Here is a 24,137-nt window from a genome sequence, read left to right on the forward strand (position 1 = left end):
AATGCTGATATATTCTAACATATTACATTAACCTCTCATATTTGTGCATTTTTTTCATAATACAGCTTAGAGTCACTGGTGTTACGACAGTAATCTCACTATTTGGTAGATAAATTCAATGAATCTTTAATTTATCTTTAATTTATGTACAATGTAATCTTTAATTCACGTATAAAGTAGAGATGTGGCTTTAGAGTTAATTTGAAAAACATACCGAATATTTAACTCTACAAGATCTAGTCCCTTCCTATCTTATTTTCATTCTCCATTGTTAGAAAAGATATCCCTCTCAACCAAGAATGAGCAAATTTGAAAAATCTGACATGTCTTTATTCAGGTCAGTGACATAAGTTTGGGCTCACCCTGGGTTAGGGCTGTCAAACTGACATAGCTTTCTTCTGACTGACTTTGATCCATTAACTTCTCATCTATGCTAGCCATGGAAGAATATAGTCAAAGATGCCTACCTGAGATGGAAGTTAGAGGTCTAGCATTACCCCAAGCAGCTTACTAAATATTTTTGATCATTGGGACAAAAACAACCTCAAGGGAATATGAAATTCTCAAACTACTGAGTAAAAAGGGCCCAAATAGGCCTCCTTGGCTTTAAAAGAACAATTTTTTTGGAAGTTTAGGTCTTGAATCAGGCCTAATTGGTATTCTGTCTTTGGTTTCCTTTACTGTTAGGTATAAAAACACAATTCTTAAAAGCCAGTTTTTCTCTTTATAACTAGAAGAATTTGTCAGAAGAAAGAGCTTATAATTAAAAAAAAAATTTTTTTAATCAAAGAAATGGATTGGAAGATCTCTTAATGGAGGGCTCTTTAGCAATCAAAGGATAGGACAAAACGTATTACAAAAGCTTGTGATTTCAGTATTTATTCATTTATGATGAGCCACCTCTGGGTTAGAACAGTTGGGTGTTCACAGCTGGTAGAGTTCTCCTTTTCAAATACTTCAGAAGAAGTTCTTAGGACACCAAACAGGAGCCACAATGTTAGACTTCTGAATAGTCAGCCTATAAGTAAAATGTATAAGGCTCTCCTCAGGTTGGGTTTGTTGTTAATCCAGGATTAAGAGTCTAGTTCATAGACTACAATGGGATGACGTGAGACTCCTCATCTGCCCCCTAGGTCAGAACTTCATTAATTCTTGGTTGGATTGTCAAATGCTGCATCTGCTTGGCCACCATCTAGGCTACCTGAGAGATAAGCACTGATAACATGAAGGGGAAATGCAGTCCTGGCTCGTAAGGAGCTCCAGGAAGAGGAGGAAGCGGGCAGCCACAGAGGGGTCTGCATGAAGGTGAGCTCTTATATGCTGAGTTCCACAGCTGAGCTTTCTCCAGGAAGCTGGTCTCTCAAAACCATTCCAGCTGCTAAATCCCCGGACTTCCCCACTCAAAGCTCTCAGTGGCTTCCTGTGTCCCCTATGTTAAAATAAGCCTCATTAGCCAGCCTTTCAAAGTGACCTACAATAGGACCCAGTTTATTTTTAGCCTGACTGCTCTCTATGTTCCTACGCACTTCAAAGACCCAACTCAAGTTCAGATTCTTTACAAAGCCTTTTCCTATTGATCTTTCTACTTCAGCATCCCCTGTGCCCACCCATGGCCTCTCATGTCTGTATGACACTGTGCTTTGTGCCCTGATCCCATGCCTGTACCAGACGCAACCTCCTTCATACCTTATGTTCTTCTCATAGCAACTGTACTTTCAAATTATCATTTTAAAAGCCTGAGAACGTGTCTTTTTGTTTTTTTTCTTTCCTTCTTTTTCTTTTGAGTGGCATTTTGGAAGAATATTGTTCAGTTATTTTCCAGTAAAAATTATGTTCTAAAGGAAACCACTTAGTTTGTAACATGAGTTTTATTTGAAACACATAAAACTATTCTGTATGAATGCTGGGGGAGGGCCAGATGGGTCAGGGAACCAGTAATAAAGTCCAGGTAATGTAGATTTCTTCCTCTCTTCACCTCTTCCACAGCAACTGTACTAAGATTGTGAATATTTTTAAACATTCTGGTTTTATCAAGTAGAGATAAATCTGTTTTGTGACCTACGAATATGGAGTCAATATGCAAAAACACGTGGGCAAAACCCAACCAGCATATAATCAGTGCCTTTAGCATTCTCTTACTTATCAAATACCATCTACTTTGATGGTATTTATTACTTTAATTTATTGTTAGTTTAAGACTCACTTTTATTTCTATAAACCCAACATTTTTAGAATGCATTAAGTCTAATATAACTAAGACTCAGGATTACTCATATTGTTTTCATTTCCTCCTTCAGAACTTTCTAGAAGTCTACAGAAGCATATTAAATAGTCAGTGCTTCCTTGCCTATCCCAATGGAATTCTATTTCATAGATTGAGTGCTTTGATCTCTTTCAATTTCCATGTTTGAATGTCAGTTACACTTGGAAAGTAGATCATTCAGATATCAATTCACTTTGGGAAGGGGGCTACTGCAGAGGAAGGTTAGTCTAGGAAGCACAAGGACCTCAGGGCTAGGACAGACATTTCAGGGTCATCCAATCTTGTCTCTCAAAAAGTGTATCCTTAGGATGGTAACACACATTATGAAGAATAAAAGGCTCCACAGACAAATGAGTCCGGACTCACTGCTGAAAAGGACATTAAGCTGGCTTCTCTACTGTAGGCTTTTTAGGGCCTCTGAAATGCTGTTCTCATTGTGAATCGCATAGGGTCGGGGACAGAGGAGAGAGTATGCAGCCCCTGCCCCTTCCGATCCCACAGGCCTGAGCATTATGGGAAAACTCATGGACTGCCATTCTCTCCACTACTCTGGCAAGTGAGACTTACCCTGTCCTTTACCTGCTGCCACTTTGATTGCTACGACCTTCTTGGTCATGTAGAATTGCTTGATAATTCCCTGATATAAGAGACTCCTAGACAGTCCCCTCATTAATCTAGACCGATGCTTTTTTTGTCTCTTATTGCTTTTCTCATCTTTTATGGTCAAGTTCAGAAATTCATTTTCTCTGAGATATTAAATGAACCTCTAAACTAGACAAATACCATGTAATTAAAATCATCGAATAGGCTTTGTGATAAGTTTTAATGCTAGTCTCACTGCTTGACGGTATACTCCATGATGTCATTGACATTGTACCTGTCCCTCACTTCTGTGTCCTGCCCATGGCAGGTACTCAAGAAACTGTCAAAAAAAAAAAAAAAGTTAAAAGAAGTCAATCAAAAGTACATGGGTAGCTTAACTTGAGGCCTGTTTTGGAAGCTCTGAGACTTGTGCTTAAGCTCTGAATTTGGACCTCTTTCTCAAGTGAATGAGTTTTTTTCGGAAACACCATTTCCTTACCTATAAAGGAAAATACTGCTCCGTTTTTACAAAGTTGTTACGGGTCAATCAATATTTAGAAGACTTGATACACTATTGGATCCTTCAAAGAATGACCCACTTTTTGAAACAAGGACAGTCCTTGTGGTTAAACATAACTGAGCATCTTATTTAAGTCTTACTTCACACCAAGCTTATGTTGTTAAGTCACAATAGAAAGAACAGAAAAATATTGAAGAGGCTGGATGGTTTTACAATTAATCATCTAGCAAACACTTCCTTTGAGTGGAACTTATGCCAAGGATTATTATTCAGGTCCCTCTCTGCCCTCTCTGATCCTAAGTAATACCTAGAAGGACTGCACTGCCTGTCCTACGGCTCAGATCTATCCTCCAACCAAAAATAATATAACTGAATTAGTGCTGATAGGTTCCCATGGTAACTTAAGATGCAAATTTGTTCTAGGACCCAGTTATACTTTATGCGGAAAAATCAGTGGGTACCTTCCAAATGTCAACGAGATGCTCAAGATTTCTGGCTAATTGCCAATTTGAGTTATAGATGTCATTTTCATCACATTGCAAATTTAAAAACAGGCACTTACTGTTGGACTATTTAGGTCAGGAGGTGTAGACATGTCCCCAAACAAATCCATCTGGTCAACACCCTTAAAAAAGTATTTGGATTAGATTCAGATGTGTCTACTAAAAAAATTACTTTGTATATTGTTGTAATTGTTTCCCAAACTATGGTTTAGGAAAATCGTTGTCACAATTTGATTTTTCATTTAACTAATACAGATTTACTATTAGGCTATTTAGGCCTGGAAGTGTAGACATGTTCCCAAACAAATCCATCTAGTCCACACTCTTAAAAAAATCTTGTGGATAAGATTCAGATGTTTTTACTAAAAAGATTGCTTTCTATCTTGACATTAATGTTATATTAATATTTAGGGCAACAGGTGTCATAATTGGACTTTCATATAGATTCAATGCAGATTTGGTACATCTATAGGAAGTAAACCCATGTTCAGTTAAATAAGAATCATAAAAAATCACATACATACCAATTTCAGTTTGTTAGCTTGATCATCAAGGGTCAATAGGGTCTCATTCCCATTCTGAAAAGATGGCAAATATTTGAGAGTTTAGTTGGTGAGTTTTCTTATAGAATGTAATTTCCTACTGTACTGGCTTGCTAAACAGTTATGATTTTGGCACTGATAATTCAAATCTACATCTTCTATGGCCAAAGGGATCATGAACCCAGAGTCATAAGCTAGGAGGGAAGCATGCCTGGACACGGGGCAAAAAGGACTTCTACATGTCATGTGTGCAATTTATAAGAAGTAAAGATGCAGTTTTACCTCTACTGCTTTGTTGGCTTCTTCCATCTTAAAAAAAAAAGAGAGAGAGAGAGAGAGACAAATTCAGTGATCTTAGTAGCTATGGTTAAAGGGAGTTAAATACCTACATATATATATAGCTCTATATATACCTATGGGTTCATGAGCACAAGGCAAGAGTCTTGCATATTATTTCTGCCCTACATTCCCCTGCCCTTTTCATATCAATACTGGATTTGAATACAGTTTCTGAGCTTAAACTTGTTTATCCTGTGTAGACTCTGGAACCAATGTAAAGTTTGTGGGGAGAGAAAACAAGAGTCAGGGACTGAAAATCAGACATATCTAACTGTTATATCCATCCATTGCTCTACCAGGAAAAACAGACGATATATTTCTAAACTTTCTATACTTGAAAGAGCCACAAAGAAGCCAACTCTCCAGATGGGCCATATGCTTACATAATGTTCAGACATGGTCCTGAATATAATCTTAAGTTTAATAGGGTTAATATTGGGTGGTACTTGCCTTTTTCTTTTCTTCTTCCTTTTTCTTTACATTATAGATAACTTGAAAGAGGTCTTTAAGATCAATGACTAATGGCTCAGCCTGAAGCAAGAAAAAGCATCTTTATGAGTATTTCAATATTACTATTTCTGTCTCTTTGTCCCCCGTCAGTTCTGACTAGTACTGTTCTCCTCCTTTCTCTTAAAGCTCTTTACCATCCCTCCCTGGTTTATGGAGGATCCCTGCCCCCCTACCCCCACTGCCAGATACATAAAGGGCAGCAGATTAAATAAATATTTAATAAAACAAGAAGGACCATGATAATTTTCCAAGTCCCTTCAGGATTTAGGGGAATAATTCATTATTGTTTTAAAATAAACATTGACCTAAGTCCCCTTCCAGGTATACCTCAAGGCTTGAAGCTTACCTGCTGTCCTGTTTTTATGGCAAAAAACTGATGCTGGCCTTCTCCTCCACACACATAGCCAAATGCCCGGTTGTCTGTCACATCACGGGCAATGAAAGAAATCTTATTTACTGGATGTTCATGCTCTATAACCTGAAAAAGAGACATAAAAAATGATTTACTGATAAAACTAGAATCTATATGGTGGCACAAAGCATCAGCTACCTAGGCATATACGAGAAAGCAAAAACATTTGAAGGAAGAAATTATTGCCTCTGGTTTAGAGCTACATTTATCCTTGCTAGTAAGGGCTCCAAAAGGAATAAAGAGTAGAAAATGGAAGTGGGGAAAACACTTTTTAGGATATTGATACTTGATTGTCTTCATCCCAAAGATGTGACACCACATAGCAAGAAAGGATTGAGGATCAGGAGACTGAGAATTTCTAAAGCAAACATGGAATATTTCACTGCTAAATCATCCAAGTGGGTTGACTTTCCCAACTAAAAGTCAAACTCCTGTGAATAGCATAACTAAACTAGAACAGTGTGCACAGCGATCCTTTGGCAATGGCTCTGAGTGGCCAGAAAACCATCCTAAGTACTATCAGAAAAATTATCTCAGAACATTCTGGAAGTTACCAAATGCCGGCATCCAGTATTTCCCATGTTCACATCACTATCGAGGAGTTACATGGGGCAAGGGGTTTATTGGTTTAGCAGCACCTTCTCCTCTATTCTCCCCCTCACCCTGCCCTCTTTCTCTTGATCCTTTCAAGCACATAGCAGGGCTTAACTCTTCAAGGGATATTTTTAGGTGGTCATAAGGTGTCTGATTTTTGTTTCCAAATGCCGAATGCCACTGGAAAGTTTATATTGGTTATCTTCGAAGATTTGGGGAACAAGAGAATGCCTGAAGGAAACTTGCCACCATTCTCTGATGGGCTGGGGGAAAAAAGACTTGAGAGACAACAGAGAATGGAAACAGCAGTGTCTGAGGACCAGCAGGATGAGTGAGCAGGTGCCAGGGTTCCAGAGCTCTCTATGTGACCAGAGGATTTTACACGATAGATAATGGCCATCTCAAGGAAAGCATGGGTAATTACGGGAGGTCTTCCCACAGTACCTTGAGACAACAGAGTACTTGACAGCAATGAAAATGAGCTACAAACAACATTTTAAGTAAATGAATCTTACGATGTTGAGTAGAGAAAATAAAATCCCAGAGAACCTGAAGTATGATCTGATTGTCTTTTGATAAGTTTATAAAAATAAAATAAGTAAGACTTATTTTTCATTTTGTAACAGTAACCACAAAAAATGAGCAAGGTTATACCTGTAGGGTGGAGAGGAAGGGGAAAAAAGAGTAGACAGAAAAGCTAGATGTGTCACAGGTAATATTCTAGCTTCAGGTTAGCCAGTAAGTTTGCACGTAGTTAATATATTAAAATGAGGTCCAGGGATAGATCTATGACAGCATCGGAAACCAGGGGTTAGGGTTAATCTAGTTCTGTGTACCTGGGGTCCAAAAAGATACTGAAGTGAAATATATAACACATCTGTGTTTATAGACTGGAGGTTCACATCCATTTCAGAAAATGAATTTCAAAATAAAGTATCTTGGCTCCTCACCTCCTACCCTATCTGTTTTCTGCCTGTTACTTCTGGAAAAGTAATATATACTCTTTTTTTCCTACAGACTTTTGAAAAGGAAAACAGGGACCTGAGATTTACATCAAATTGTTTGTTAGAGTCAGGTGGTCAGAAAGGTGTCAGTGAAAGTGAATTCTTACCCCAGTTTTCTCATCAATTATTTTTATCCCAGAAAGGGAAATGTTGACCCAGATCCTTTGTTTGTGTTGTCCCTGAGACCGGCCAGCTGCTGCCATTCCCTGATGAGATTGGGAAAACAAGAAAAATCCAGTTAAAACTACCCGATGATGCTTTTAATACTAAAACATTTAAAAGATGGCTTTATTTTCAGCTTGGTTTACCCTCTACAAAAGGATTAGGCACCTTTCATGATAGACGGCAGGATGAAATAGAAGACATCAAGCCAGGACATCATGAGTTAGCTAGGTGAACTTGGACAAGTCACTGTAATTGTGTTGGCCTCAGAATAGTGGTTGGTTAAGACAAGAAGATGGGATCAGATCTTCAAATATGTTCCTTCTAGTTCTGGTCTTATTTAACAATATTTATTTATTTATTTATTTATTTAGTCTCACACAGTGATAGCACTAGAATTTAAAAATTAAAAACAAAACAGAACAAAAAACCCAAAGGGCTAACATGGAAGAGCTACAGGTCCCAGATAGAGACCTGAATTTCACCTGAATACCTGATGTGCCCAAAGGAAAAGGCATCTATGCTCCTGCACCTACATGACTAAGTCTGGTCTCCAGAACAGCATTCACAACGTGCGAACAAACTGAAGACTGAAAATGAAGCATCGCTGGATCAATTATGTGATTAGAAATGTTTTTTTTTTTCTTTCAAATAACTGAGTTATAGGTCTACACAAACTTCTAATATAATTCCCATTGTTGGGTATTTGCTTGAGATAGAGACGAAGCATGCTTTCCTTTCCTACCTTTAGTTTCATCATAGAATCTTGGCTCATTTTATCCCCTCTTGCATCGGGCACATCATCAATGCCAATTAGTTTGGCTTTGTATTTTACACCATCACCTTTGAATCTGGCCAAAAGATACTCATCTGTTTTTTCAGAGCCTGAAGGAAAAAAAAGAAATATAGGATAAAATTTATAAATGCCTTTAATTATCATGCCCAGGTATGACCAAATATGTTCCGGAATCTCCAAAGATGAGTAGCACACATATTGGTTACATTACAGTTGCTCAAATATGAAATATATTCTATCTTCATTCTTACTTCCTCTGAGTGAAGTTGTATTCTGTAATACTCTAAATGGTGTTGGGGTGGGGAGAAAGTGAACTCTTAAAAGTGCAAAATGGGGGCACCTGGGTGGCTCAGTGGGTTAAAGCCTCAGCCTTCGGCTCAGGTCAAGATCCCAGGAGTCCTGGGATGGACTGGGATGGAGCATCGGGCTCTCTGCTTCCCCTCCTCTCTCTCCACCTGCCTCTTTGCCTGCTTGTGATCTCTGTCTGTCAAATAAATAAATAAAATCTTAAAAAAAAATTGCAAAAAGGACTGAATTATGGGAAATGTATGGGACTGTGTGAGGTAGATTTGTGGATATTCCTCATAATTTAAGAAATGTTTTTAAGAGAAAGTAAGGAAGATAATGCTTTTTCTAATGAAAGAAAAATAAGCTACTGTACTATTTACTAACACTTTGAATTGCCAATAAGGTAGAAGAAAATTATGAATAAATTTATTTGAAAGTCATTAAGATACACATCTCATCTTCAGAATTTCTTTTGCTTTTCTTAAAAAGACTACAGTCATCTCATTCCATAGCTAAAGTAGAAGCTAAAGTAAACGGCAGGCAAGCCACGGCATATCCTCAAACTATGAATGATTAAGGACTCTGGCACTTTCTAGTGGTACTTCAGGTCAAGAGAACAAGGTCTAACAAAATAAAGATCTCGGTTTTTGAAAAACAGCTACTTCAGTGAAGCAAAGTGGTAAATAGATTACCGAAAGATAAATCTCTAATAATGGAGAGTGGTGTTTATCAACCAAACAAGCTATGATGAACGCTTCCCAGCAAGCTCCAGTGGGTGAAATCAGAGACATGTCCTGTTAGGAGTGGGGCAAAGTAATCTCTGCCAAAATCCAACTTTCCTGTTAAGGAGAACTTGAGAGTAGGCTGAGACTGAAGGGAGCCAAGGGCCAGTTCTTACTTCATTCACCTCAAACCTCACATTTCTTCAGAGGTAAGCAACATTCGCTCCCCTCAGTGGCCTCAAGAGGATATCTCCATACCTTTCTTTTTTTCCTTCTTTGATGGTGCTTTTGGTGCAGCCTGTTGGTCAGGCTGACCGTTAGTTGTGCTCGTCTCTACTTCGTTAGACATGGCGAGAAGGCAGACAGCGAACTCCAGCACCAGCAGACACGAAGTGACACCAGGTGATCCTGAAGTCTCAAATGAACATAACCCACTACAGACACCTGTGGGCAGGGTTTAGAGGCATCGTGAGATCATAACACGGCAAACCCAGGCGGTATGCTACTAGGCTGGCAACTCGTGATTTGAAAGTATATTTCTTCAGACTCATTTTGTTCTTTCTCCCATATTGGACTGAACTCTGAAGAGGAGTGGGTAGGACTGTTTCCTTTGTAATTTTCAAAATGGAAATAGGGTGTTTACTAGGCTTTTCTTTAAGAACTGATGTCTGATAACATTTAATGATTACCCACCTAAATAGTTTGCATTGGAATTTTGGCATTAAAAAACTAGTATTAAACATAGGGATCAAAACGTGTCACACATACAAAAATAAGATTTCAGAGCAAAATATAAATATGCTGGATGCTGAATCTGAGAAGATGGCAATTGGCATCTGAAATCAGACATTGTAAATTCTGCTTTAAAAACTCATTTAGTTGTAAAGGCAGGGTCAAGAATAAAGTTCAACATTTTATTCCTGTTGATAAATATATATTTTTTACATGTTGTGATTCTGCATATGATTTCCCAGGCTATCTAAGCACTATCCTTTAAAGGACAACCATTTTTGACATTAACACTTACACTTATCAGGGGAAGAGTGAATTTATGGGATGTCTGTTGTGCAATTCATTGAGTGGCAATACTTTTATGCTATTATTTAGCATTATTATCCTCAAGGCAATTGTGGCATGTGTTCTCATAAGACTCCCTTATGTATAATGGCAGGTAAAAGAGAAAAACTTAGAGTCATTGTAAGCACACAGACGTGAACTAATATTTCAAAAGGTTCTTTCACCTCCCAGGAGTCAAAGTTTCTACACAGCTTCTGAGAGAGCATTAAGTTTCATGTAGAAGACCAGAGGATAGCAACCATTCATAGTTTTGTAAACCTGTTAAGACACCCATGGACTGGTATATCCCACCCACCCCCAAATCTCTCTTCATTCTGTTTCTAAAGCATCCATTTATTTGAGCTTTTTATCTTTTTTTAAGATTTTATTTATTTATTTGAGGGAAGGCGGGGCGGGGGGAGAGAGAGAGAGCGAGCACATGCACATATTGGGGGATAGAGGGAGAGGGACAAGCAGACTCCCACCCAGCAGAGAGCCGGATGCAGGGCTCTATCCCAAGACCCTGAGATCATGACCTGAGCTAAAGGCAGACGTTTAACTAACTGAGCCACCCAATTAGGTGCCCTAATTTGAGCTTTTTAAATTCAAGGACCATGTCCATCACATGGAAATGTATGTTATTATCTAGATATGTAAAGGGTAAAAAGTAAGTCTCACATTTTTTGCTTCTCAGTCAGCTGAAATTGCTCTTCCCTGGCTTCCTAAATGTCAACATATTTTCCTCAAGGTGCATACTTCGTCCCTCCCCCCATGAGTCTTTAAATGGTCTTTATAGTCTTAATAGTATTGAAAAACACACACACGTATATAGAAATCTATATATGATTAATGTTTTAATTGAATTATTTAATTTGGAGATTTAGTAGCTAATTGTGTTCAAAGATACCTGACTAGTAGGCAGCCAGGGAGACAGTCTCCTTACAGGTGTAAGTCTTACGTAGCAGAGGACTCAAAGCCTTATTTAGTCAAGATTTAGTTGGGGGCCAGATACTAGTAGCCTATTACGTGTATTAACTCAAAAAATCCAGAGTGACCCCACGAGTATTATGATATAATATTATTTCACTGTTCCGAGAGAAAGCCAAGGCACAGGGATTTTAAGTGATACAGCTGTTAAGTGGTAAAACCTGGGTCTATCTAACCCAGGCTGTCTGGCCCCAAGCCAGAGTTCCTCACAAGTTACACTGATGGTTCTTCTCTGAGAAACCTCATACTGGCTACAAAGATGCTCTATTACATTCATGTAGTGGCCCTTAAAAAGATATATCCAAAACTACAACCCTCAAACCTTTGAATGTAGCCTTATTTGGGAAAAAGGATCTTGAGCTGGGATCATCTTGGATTTGGGAGGGCCCTAAATCCTCTAACAGGTATCCTTATAAAAGAAAGGCAAAGGGAGATTTGAGACAAAGAGCCCCACAAAGGAGAAGGTAATGTGAATAAGAGGTGAAGACTGGATTGGCATATCTATAAACCAGGATTGCGAATGTCCTCCAGAAGCTGGGAGAGAAGCACAGAACAGGTTCTCCCTCAGAGCCTCCAGAAGGAATAAACCCTGTTGACATCTTGATTTTGGACTTCTCATCTCAAGACTGAGAGAGAATAGGTTTCTGTGGTTTCAAGTTGATTAGTTTTTGGTGATTTGTTATGGCTGCCCTAGGACACTAACACAACACCTCTATTTTGTATGCCTTAATTGATTTCAGTGGTTCCCAAGATCTGTTTTCTGGTGACATGACAAATCTCCTAGTTGTATCCACACTTTTCCAATTTCAGTGAGCTAATAATTATTTTCTTAATTTCAGAGAATTTATTCCATTTCTAGAGGATATTTGTCTATGTTAACAACATCAGGAGGTGAGACCAAGCTCTGACCTAGGGAGATGCAAAGACATGTACCCTCTTGTGTCCTCATCTTTTCCCCATTGGGCCCTCTCCTTTATAAGGTGCTCAGATCTCATCTCAGAAATAAGGAAAACACTTCCCTATAACTCTCCAATCATCATCTCATGATCCTTTCATGATTAAACATTTAAATTTGATAGTCTCCTACCCTTTACTTTTTCATATTCCCTTCCTCTCAAAGGACTTGTTCCTCTCAACTCTACTCTCAGAAATTCAACTACACTACTGATGAGTGTCCCGACCAAATCCAATTATTTTACTGTTCAGCCTTTTGGAGGTATTTGACTGCACGCACCAGACACCTATCCCCTTCTGTGAGCCTTTTCCCTCCCGACATTTTGCTCCCATAACAACCTTGATGCTCCTGTCCATGGCTTGTATTTTCTGTGTTGGAATGATCTGGATTCTTTTTTTTTTTTTTTTTAAATGATAAAGTTCTTCTAAATTTTAGAATAACACTGACACTTTCTTGCTTGGTCTTGTGGTGGCTCCCTTTGCATTTAGGACAAAAATTTAGATGTTTTTTGTTTTGTTTGTAAGATGCTTAAATATTCTGCCCCTTCTTATCTTCAACATCCTTTTCTTTCACTTTTGTATAGCAGCCCAAAGTTTCTCATTTCTTTCAGAGCATTTTTGTTTGATTCTTTACCTTTTCAAATATGCCCACATATTTGAAAGGTCCCCCACATGAGCTCATCCCAATTATCTATTTGCCCCTGAAAAGAGTAGGTAAGACCTCTCCTTGAAGCCTATCCCTCCTCCCATCTAGTTCAGCTTTAAAATAATCTGGGTAGAAGAGTTTACTGACATCTCTGGAGCTTAATGTTGTATTTTTCTGCAGGATGTTATTTCTGACAAGAAAATGTTTAGGTCATTAAATTTGGCAAACTGTATTCTAAATTGAGAATATTTTAAAGGAATTTGACAAGTGCCACAAAACATTTTGAGGGGTTTGGGAGTGGGAATGGTGTTGTGTAAGTCATTAAAGTGATATAAGACACAGCAACCTCACAGCTCAAGACCAGGTCTCAAATCTAGTGTCGGCCGACTGGACCAAGATGGAAGGGTTCTGAAGCGAATGGTGCTACCTTGGTTTTATAGAAAAAACTTCTCTTTTCAGACAACTAAGTACAACTTTTCACACCACTGGCATCATTTTAAAGGTATTTGGTATTCTTTAGTTATGTCCTTCCACTATTTAGGAATGAGAAGTTATAAGGGCAAGGGAGAAAAAAATATAATAGAAAGAAAATGTTTCTTTAGTATAAATTCCCTGAAGAAAAGGTATATGTATATCAGGTTGCAATAACCAAAGGTAGGTCCGTACTGCAGGCCAGGCCATTTAAAATATATCCATGTTCCCTGAAATGATCAGAGTAGACTCTGCCCCAAGGCCCCAAGACTCAGAGATAAGCTCCTTTATAAAGAAATGTTGAAGAGGTTTTTTGAATGATTTCACTAAAAGCATCCTTCCAGTATCCCATATACCAGACTGATAAACATTTACCTTTCTCCCAAGGTTAAAAGAGCAAATCCCCCAGCACAGACTTTCCAAATGTCCAAGCTACCATCTGACATACAAAAGATGGGGGAAGTCCTGCTTCTAGACTCAGGTCCCTCTATAGAGAATAAGCAACTTAAACATGTAAAAACTCAAATGCATAATTCTTCTAACAATGTTGCAGAATTGTCCATTGTTCTCATAAAACTTTCAGCAGGTATTATAATGAATTGTTTTTGGAAACGGTTTCGGCCTGGAAAAGGGATCTGGGGGCCAAAAGTTTCCCTATTATTTTCTTTGATTACTTTCCCAAATTAGGGGCATTGTTTTAAAAAAAAAATTATCTAGATTGCATTAAATCTTTGTGTTCTGTTTCAAAGCTCCAGTGAGGTAAAAGATTTTCATAAAGGGGAATAAGTGGGCGTAGGACATCCAGAAAGCCTACAGCTTTCTTATTCCTTGGGTTTAGTCACAGAAAAACTCTTCTGACCAAGAAGCACAAAATTAATCAGGAAACACATGCAATGGGGTGTTATCTGAAAGCAGGGATTACAAATTCAAGTTCAAAAACACATACAAAGGGTCACATAAACAGCTCCCCATCTAAACGTAGCTGGTTCTTGTTCCTGGGTGTGGGCTGTTTCCTTTGATAGAAACTCAAGGAGAGGAATAAGAAGGCACAGCTGGAAAGAGAGGAGGATCTAAAGCTATTGTAGATTCTTGACTCCTTCTTAAGGCAACTTCTTAAGACTCCTTCTTAGGACCGCAAGTTGTGAAAGAAACTTTGCTAGGTCAAGAAAACTACCTCCCATTTGAGCAAAGATACATAACTTGGATTCTGGACTGAACACATACCTCCCTGAAAGAATGTGGGAACTTCCCCTTTCCATGGCACAAGAATCAGATGACTAGAAGGGATTCTGGAGCTTGCAACATCTTTTTTCAGTTTCTGAGAAGGTTCTGAGAAATGTGTACCAGAAGACAGCTTGAGTCATCTTATGACAAGTATATCCCTTGCACAAGAAAAAAAAAATATGCTAGTTTGTTTAGTCCTTAAAGTGATTCATGCAAGATGTCTAGTATTTAGAACCTGGAATAGACCCAGTCCAGGGACTAATTCATGTAGGGAGAAGCTTGGCTGGCCCTTCCTTTCTTGCTGGCTCCTTTTCTCCACTAGGATTGTGTGGGTAGCGACAATGAGATAGCATTTAATGATTCCAGGTTTCTCAGCCATACCCTGATACAAGTATCCCCTCTCTCTCCTAGCCAATCTTCCTATCATAATTATACACAGCAGAGAGAAATTTGCTTGCTCAGTCTCAAAATGCTGGTAAAAGGAATAACTTAAAGATTAACTTAATGGTAGTCCCATGCCACACATGGTAGAGAATCTGTTGTTAATGTTAAGGAGGAGGGGACAAACACTTCACTTATCAAGTACTTGAAACATTTATCCTGAAAGCTCTGTGATATAAAATGGGTCTATTTTATGAGTAAGTTAATGGACTCAGTAAGACCAAATCAATCACTAGTAAGTCATTAGGCTCAACATTGAACATGAGCTGTGTTCCCTTGTCTCCTATAGATATTGGTGGCTCTTATCTTTTTGAAAAAAAAATCACACTGATTTTAACCTCTATTTTCTAAGCTTTTTTAAAGTCTTCATCCCCCCTGAAATGAACATACCACATAAAATGGACACAGGAAAGAGTGTTAAGAGGAGTCAAGAACAAAGCAACGTAAACATCTTTGTTAGTGTCTAGTACTTTGTACTTGTCAGAAAACATGCTCCCTTGTCCTTTGGAACTTTACTCCTGTCTCAGCTGGGGTAATGCATTAGGACACGTGAAATATTAACCTCTAAAGCAGATCTCGGGGTCCAATAGGGCAGCAAGCTGCCTTCCCCATTATTTCTCAAGTAGCATTTTGTGAATAAGAGATGTTGCCAGAAATGTTACAGCGAAGTTCAGCTGTTTCTGGTACTTGATGTTTTAAAGCCTTTCTCCTTTAAACTGCTTGGAATCCTATGCTTTTAGGGAACGTTTACTCTACTCTGCAAAGGCCCAGTGCCATAGACAGGAAGATCTTTACAGCCTGTTTAATTGGGGAAATGAGACTATGTTAATGCACCCTGAAAAGGAGTCCTTAGGAGATTTTCTTGTAAGTGCTGACACTGCCATGGGGGCGTCAGGAACAAAACATGCCTGAGCCAAGGAGGTCTACACAAGTTATGCATTGACAGAGAGCATTTTCCTTGCTTTGAACCCTTGGGAAGCACGGTGTAGGACCTAAAGGACGGACCTGAGAAGCTTTTCCTGTCTTTGGAACCAAATCAGACCAAGAGTGCCCCAAACAGTTAATTTTAGGTAGAGGTAGGACAGCAGAGCTGCTAAGGGTTGAGGCTTGGGGGATTGTATGCACTTTCACCATTTTGCAGCTCTGCAGCTCAGGGCAACTTATCTAATATTCACATATGTAAAATGGGAACATAGTTTGCAGAGTCATTACTGGAATGCCTACTATATAGAAAGTGCTCAGTGAAAGGCAGCCGTGATGAAATCAAAGCGGTGTCTCACGTGCTGCATCCTGTGTACTCTTATCCTGTCTCCAACCCTGCTTTTCCACAGCAACTGTTTGAACGATTTCAGAACGAGGACCAACAAGCAAACAGCTAGCAAGTACACACAGAGAAGGATGTAGTGCTTTAACCAGTAAGACCCAGGTGAAGAAGCGAGAGTGTTTGCCAGCGGTAGAGCCCCCTGTTCAACTCTGGCTTCTGAACACTCTCGGAGCCACCCAGAGACAGAGTCAAATCCAAGCCTACATCACTACCATTGGCAGTTTAGAGGGTCAAGTTCCCATCACCTGGGGAATTTTTACTGGAGAGCTACTAAAAAGATGTCCATGCTACATCTAGATTGATTGGGTTTGAGTTCCAACCATCTACTTCCACGATCCTTTGTTCCCTTCAAGAAATGCCAAGTGGATAGATTTGGAGCTGGAAGAAACCCCGGGAATTATCAGTCACACCTTCTCACTACTAAAGATTAGGAAACTAAGGGCAAGAAGGAATGTATAACTTGTCCACCATTAAATGGCTGGCTGGTTGGGATGGAGCTGGTGTCAAGAGAAATCTAGATCCTAACATGAGGCTCTACTGTCCTATTCCTAGACATTATATGTGTCACTTTTTAAAAACTATTTTTAAAGAAAACTGCTAAACCCATTACATACAGACCAAACCAAGAATATGTTCTATTTAGTAGATAAAGCAAGCACAGAACAGGAAGATAGCCTAGAATAATTTCATCTCAGAGATGTTTTCTGAATCAAAACAGAAAAAGGACTTCACATGATCTAATCATACAGTGTCACTGGATTCTTTTTTACCGAGGTAGCTGGAGCCCTATTTGGTCAAATTGGCTTATTAATGTTGATTTGGCTGCTTGGAAGAAAGTATTTGGCTAGGTTTGAGTTGCAGCTCACAGATCAAAGCATTCAAATTCATTTTAGTACATTCTCTACTATTCAGTGTGTGGCCTTTTCATTTTTTTTTTTTTTCCAGAACATGACAGGAAGTTTGACTTCTCGGGTTGGCAAATTTCAACATTTTTCGATTCATTATGACCTCTCTTAGTTTTTGTATCCACAACACCCATTTCGTTTTTAAAATAAGTTTTTATTAGGAATATCTCCTACTAGAGCCTAGAAAACAGTGATCAAAATAAATAGCGTTTAGGAGAATTTAAGCTGTAAAAAGGAGCTTAGTGCTATCCAGATGAAGGCCCATTCTCTAGACTGGGCAATGCAAGCAGTTCGCTAGGAATGTCTGCAGTTGTTCCCAAGCTGAAGTATTAAGTTTATGCTTAATTTTACAATCACATTACTCAGTTGTTTCAGTACAATGACTATTTAGTTAGAGGTAGAAAAAGAAAGTGTAAAAATGTTAGAAAAAAGAAGAAAGTGTAAATTCATAATCAAAGTATGCTCCCGCCTCTTGGGGAAAGCTGGGTATAAGTTAGTGTGCTTGCATGAACAAAGATATGCGTAGGGCACAGAGTCTAGAACCCCCTCTTTACTCTTATTCAGACTTTAAGAAAGAGTATAGCATTGGAATATCCCTGTGGTCTTTTGGCCACGTGGAATTCTTGTGCGCATGGACAAGCAAGGCTTGGAGTTGGGTTAATTGATAGTAGAGTGCATTACCCATCTCAACTGTAACATCCCTGTCATTCCACCCAGTTCTTTTTTTTTTTCTTTTTTTAAGATTTCATTCATTTATTTGACAGAGAGAGATCACAAGTAGGCAGAGAGGCAGGCAGAGAGAGATCAGGCAGAGATAGATCACAAGTAGACAGAGAAGGGGAAGCAGGCTTCCCACCAAGCAGAGCCAGATGTGGGCCCCGATCCCAGGACCCCGAGACCACGACCTGAGCCGAAAGCAGAGGTTTAACCCACTGAGCCACCCAGGCGCCCTCCACCCTCGTTCTTGGGCATCACCTCTTCTAGCTTAGACCAAATACAGAAGAGAAGCTGGAGTCTGACTTTATCCTTTAACTCACTTCTACAAAGGGAAGGAAGTGACATTGAAACTTTGGAGCTTTGAAAATCATGTTTCTGTCATTGCTTTACACTGCTGGGAATGCACCATTTGGGTTACGCTCTACCATGGTGCCCCTGACACCAGTAACCATCTGGACACAGCTCAACTAGCTATGACACGTGTGCTCTGTATATCTCAAGTGAGCTGGGCAGGGCAATGTAGCAGACACAACCTGACATGGAAAAGGGAATGGGGGACCTCTGGTCTAGTGTGCAGTATGCTTCAGTCTGATTTATCCGAGCTCTGCATGTGGGGGTCCGGGGCCCTGATCTCTCTAACAATGTGTTTCCTTTTCTGCTCTTGTCTCATTTGTACTTATACCTCACGAGCCATGTGGGGAAGAGAGATTGGCAAGGTATTGACTCCATCCTCGAGTCAAACTTATAATATTAAGTACCATCTTGAACCACCTTATTAGTTGTTGCTTTTTCTATTAGAGAGCTATCAAGTCACCTATGGAAGAAGCCAAGAATGATTCCCATTAATTCTGAGGAAAGGCTAAATAAATATGGCTTTTTGTGGGGTGGGAAGGCCATATACCTTGGGCTTTAGGCTCAAAGGTAGCTGGCAATATGGTTAGTAAATCTGTACAGCAAACTAAGACATTCTGGGGGAAATGGTCAATGGACCGAAGTAGTCAACATGGGGCAGATATTTGTGTTTGGCTGGATAGGGAAGAAGGAAAACCTCTTTATGGCTGAGGAATGGGTATTCAGTGAGCAGGCTACACTGAAGTCCTGGGCTGAAATGTCAGGGTTCCCACCGAACTCAGCCAAGAAGAAACTTCCACACTTTGGGCAGCATCATTGGTACCATGAGTCAAATTTATAATATTAAGTGGGTGGAATGTGTTAGCAGGCGGAAAGAGCTGTGTGACCATAGGGACTGTGGAGACGTGACAGAATTCTGCTGAGCACTCCTCTCCACATGCTGAAACCCCACTGTAGGCCAGTGATGGCAGCACCTGCTTCTGCCACCAAGTGCTTGCTTCAGTGGGGAAAACCCGGCATGTTTTGGTGGTGGCATAGTAACCTGTACCAAGGTGCTGTCACAAGGCAGGGGACACCACGCTGTAGTGACAGTGACAGAAAGGGGCCCTTGCAGAGTTTGCTACTTCTAGTTATGAAGTGATAGTAACCAGAAAGTATGCCGAAAATTCATGTGGAAAGAATAAGATTTTTAAAAGCTGAAGTGTTGATAGATAATTGGAATAGGCAAATGGAATGAATCAGTTTTAAAATTTGAATTTAGAAGAACTCTGTTGTGTACTATTAAATGGTAAAGGAGGATACTGTATTTCAGTTTGCTTTTCCCTTATCCTAAACCCAAGGAAAGAGGGTATTCTAAAGAATATTTACAGGAACAGTTTTAGGGTTTAAAATGTTAAAAAAAAATACCACTGTTAACATGGAAACCTCTAGAAATTTTCTACTGCAGGGACTTTGGGGAATGATTTGAGGAGAAGCATTATGGAACTGGTATAAAAATACAATAAACATATGACTTCTACTTTGAATCTGGCATTTAAATGTATAATGGATATCATGCTTGACCCTTGCAGGAAAAGAGTAGTCCAAAAGCTAATGAACCGGGGTGAGGGAAAAGGGCTGTCATTGTTCCATTTGATTCCTAGGCCTATACACTGACACTATTCATACCTTTTTCACCAGTCTTCCCTCACATATAGGTATACTTACTCAAACTGACCAGCAAGTTTTTCATTTTTTTCTCATGTCTATTCTTCCCAAGTTAGGTTAGCTACCAGAAATAACTCCTCTTCCTAGCTACGAGCCAGTTTTAAAATAAATCATAGAAATGAATCTTAGCTTGTGTCCTAGAACACACAACATCAAGTCATGCTTTCTTTTTCCCATATGAAATAATCCTGAATTAAGTCAAAACGGGTGTACAGCATATCTAGCATGTGGACTTCAGGATACAATAGTTTTTTTTTTTTTTTCATTTGCACCCTTCACCTATGATACTTCTACATATAGATTCTAATTGTTAAACACAGTCCACTTTCTACTCCAGTACCGTTCCAATAGCCGTCTTGAAAGTCTCCGTGGATGTTAAAAGAATGTTATTTAGGACCATCTGCATTTTAAACATAAGGAAGAATGAAGAGCTGCGAATTATTAATGTAGATGAATTATTTTATGATCAACTACAGCAGAGCACTTTAAAAGCAAGCAGGTAACCTAAAACTTTTCCTCTTCCAAGGCAAGAAACTTTGCCTGATATTTGGTTTCTTCTTTAATAGCCTGGCTGAATTATATTAAATCCCAATGTGGTTTTCCTTTCCAGGCAGAGGCCCACGTTTATATAATCCTCAAAGCCAGTGCCTGAGTGTTTCTGTACCTTTCCACAACTCATGTTTCAGAGACAAGCTGTGTTTTGAAGAGCTTAAAGGAATGAGAATCCAGCTGCCTTGTACCATCAGCACAGAAAAGTCAAACTGTGGTGTGTTTCGAAATTATAAATGGACAGGCAGAACTTCTTTTTCTCTCTGTGTCTGTACATAGACCAAAACTATGAGAAAAAAGTTCTTATAGCCATGTAGGACACAACACAAAATCAGTTTAAGTGATCCCACCCTAATATGTTATCTCTGGGCTCTAGGTGGCCTTTCCAGTCGAATATGTCCTTTGTTTTAGTGTCCAGTTTCCCCTTAGAGCTGGCATTAGCCTTCCATGAGAAACCTGCCATTGGCTCACATGTCCACATCTGATAGGACCTTTTCTAGTTGGCCAGGTCTCCACCTCCAATAGGGCATTCGTGCTTTATCTTTAAGAATGATGGCGGCCCTGCTAAGCCCCGTGGTTAAGAATGTATGTGTTTTTAAATGGTGGTGGGTATTAGAGAGGGCACGGATTGCATGGAGCACTAGGTGTGGTACAAAAACAATGAATACTGTTATGCTGAAAATAAATTAAAAAAATGATTAAAATATAATACATTGTGTATAATAGCCAAGAAAAAACAAACAAACAAACAAAAAAACCAAAAACCTACTTTTTTGTTATCTGTATGCTTGATATATCAATTATCATTTTATGGATGGTTCTTCCTAACTTAGCTAATTTCCCTTAAAAAAAAAAAAAGACTTGGTTGCTTTTAAATAAGAAGAAGACAAAAAGAATCATTTACCGAATAAAAAGGGACTTTTCTACTTATTTGCCAAATTTCAGGTCTGCATAGAACCAGCAACCTGATGACCAGCCCTCTCCCCTCCTGACTGCAGCGTTCTACCACACTGAAGGTTACAAAGTTCCAGGATGCTATCTAAAAGGCCAGGGGAACTCAACTGGGAGAAGTAAGTATACAGGCTCATTTGCTTACTCCTTGGTTGCTGACCAAATTAGGTAAATTAACAGATAAGAAATCCCTAGGTAATTTCAGGTTCTGGTGGACAAGAAGAAAGCTGGATCTACCAACTTGTTTTCTTGCTTCTTGAGGTAATATGCTAATACTACTCAAGTGTGGAAAATTTAGGTGGCAGGATCCAAAAAAGGTCCTGCTCGGAAGCTGTGTTTATCTATAAACACCCCAAGAAGCTGCTGCGGAGTGAGCACAAGATGGCAAAAATGCACAAGTACCTTTGAGCTAAAGTTCACGCTCTGTCATTATTCTTTCATCTTTTCAGAACTGGTATTGGACCAAGTAAGTACTGAGAATAAATAAGTGTATTTTTAAATTAAACTGAAGTTCGAGATAGCACACTCACCCCTGCTAAAGGAAGCAGATTTGGGATTTTAGTTGCTGCACAATTGAAGCAACTACATCAAACAACAAATGATCCCACTGTATTGAAATATCTGTGTAGGGTCCTTTCACAGCACAGACAGATGAGCAGAGGTAGTTCCAACTGCAATTAGAAAACCTACCACTTAATGTCAGACTTTTACTTATAAAGTCTCAGCATGTGAGGCAGATGTTGTTTCATGAACTCTCTCTCTATAAATCCAAGTAAATGTAACCAAAATTATGCCGTCAGAATCATGTAAGTCATCACCATTAACGGGTCCTGCCTTCCATAGACACGGCCAGACATCTATCTTAGGAATCAAGAAGCACAATCAGCAAGTTTGGAAAAGTAATTCAAGGAGTTTTGTATCTACCAGAGCCTCCATGGAAAAAGCCACCCCATGTGATCCCAAACATTAAACAATGTTCCTTAACCAAGAAGCTTTCAGACGGTCAATTTCCATACCACCTTTGGCAATTCATTGAAGTGACTTCTACCAATAAGATTAAAATGGATGTGGAGTTTCAGAGAACTAAGTGTACTTATGAAATGAGGATACAACTTACTCATCTTCTTCCTAGTTATAGTAATGAAAGAGCACAAGGAAAAGACCTCGAGTTTCACCTTACTCTGTATAGATTTAAGAAAAAGTGTATTCTAGGATTTAAAGAGTGTTTTTGAAGATTTTCTAACTTACGTATTCTACTGGGTTGCTTTCTTACATCATCTTTTCTGACATTAAAATCATTCCAGGGCTGGGGGAAGGGACAAAAAAAAAATAAAGTTTTTTTTTTGAGTTGCTGCATAAAAATAAGATATCTAAGAAAATTATCCTGGGTATGTCATTAGACAACATTTCCAAAGGCTCGAGTTTTGTATATTTCATTTCTTTTTTTTTTCCTTTTTAGATAAACTCCTGAGGTGGCATTCACCACTGATTTTGAGGAGCCTAAAAAAGTATTATTTTTCCCCCAGTCACAATATAGTTTTGTTTTTCTACTTTTGATTTAATTATTATTCTACAAGATTGAAGAAATAATTAGTGTCTTAACTGTATATTTCTATGAAATAATCGTCAATGTAATATGCTGTTTCTTATAAGCCTATACTGCTAGCCTGATAAACAACTCAGTTTGGATATTTTACAAGGCAATAAATGAATTAACAAGTCATCAATTCATATGGTGCCAAAGGAATTACTACTTCCCCAAAAGGGCTTAACTTATCTGAGATGATAAATTTATATACCAGGACCGTCTAGTTTTTCTGGTTTTCTAAACTATAAAGACTCATTTATTGGATCTATCGCTGTGTCCTTTAAAATGTGTTATTCAGGATCATATCCAGCTGCACGTGAATCTTCATGTGAATCTGATGCTGGATGACCCTCTACTCTTTCCATGTTAACTGAATATGATTTAAGTTAATAGCGAGATTACTGTTATTTAATAGTTGTGCTAAAAACTTTGGAAGTATATTCTGTTTTCTATTCATTAGAGCTTGGACTAGACATTGTGTCAAGTATTTTTCCTTTGCATTAAGTTATTACTCATATACCTGCCTAGCACTCAGAGACCCAAGGATCCTTTAATGGGTATGTTTTTGTTTCAAAGCAAGAAGCTGGTAAAAAAGAATCATTATCATCTTCATCATCATCATCATCTGACTTACCACACACATCATCTGCCTTTCCCAGAATGAGTAGATGGAATGAGAGCTCTCCCAGGCCTCTTAAATGCATGCCTTCCCTATTGGGCTTTTTTAAGATGATAAAACATGGGGGTGAAACTTGGGTCTAGCAAAAGGCAAACTAGTAGCAATGGTTGCTAATCACATGCCACTTTGCTGGGCTTTCCCTGAGACCTCCTGGCCCATTATGAGATAGTCCTATTTTTATTGAACTACAAAAAGGCTTCTGGTTAGCCTACACAGGAATGTCAACATCAATGACTCACTGTAAAGGAAGTTTCTCTGGTTTATAAGAAATGTAATATTTAAGCAACATGTTTCATTAGCTTTTAGAGCAATCTCCTCTAGTCTCTGAACTAGTAATAATCTGTTGCAAA

The 24,137-nt window shown here is 38.9% G+C and overlaps 1 protein-coding gene across 3 annotated transcripts in view; it reads right to left on the reverse strand.

Annotated features, from left to right (window-relative positions):
• The window catches only part of DAB2 (DAB adaptor protein 2), a 49,498-nt gene that overhangs the window by 11,892 nt on the left and 13,469 nt on the right, over window positions 1–24,137 (reverse strand). For 2 of the 3 annotated variants that reach the window (XM_032851375.1, XM_032851373.1), the window contains 8 exons: window positions 9,496–9,681; window positions 8,177–8,316; window positions 7,377–7,475; window positions 5,606–5,737; window positions 5,200–5,280; window positions 4,693–4,719; window positions 4,393–4,446; window positions 3,928–3,990 (listed from right to left, as the gene is read on the reverse strand). In XM_032851375.1, coding sequence (XP_032707266.1) covers window positions 3,928–3,990; window positions 4,393–4,446; window positions 4,693–4,719; window positions 5,200–5,280; window positions 5,606–5,737; window positions 7,377–7,475; window positions 8,177–8,316; window positions 9,496–9,586 — 687 coding nt within the window. In that variant the 5' untranslated portion in view covers window positions 9,587–9,681. Of the gene's footprint in view, window positions 1–3,927; window positions 3,991–4,392; window positions 4,447–4,692; window positions 4,720–5,199; window positions 5,281–5,605; window positions 5,738–7,376; window positions 7,476–8,176; window positions 8,317–9,495; window positions 9,682–24,137 lie in introns of those variants that run through there. The other variant, XM_032851374.1, reaches the window with a different exon arrangement.

Source organism: Lontra canadensis, unplaced genomic scaffold (genome assembly GCF_010015895.1).
Source record: "Lontra canadensis isolate GAN:19392208 unplaced genomic scaffold, GSC_riverotter_1.0 scaffold5, whole genome shotgun sequence".
NCBI classification, from domain to species: Eukaryota; Metazoa; Chordata; class Mammalia; order Carnivora; family Mustelidae; genus Lontra; species Lontra canadensis.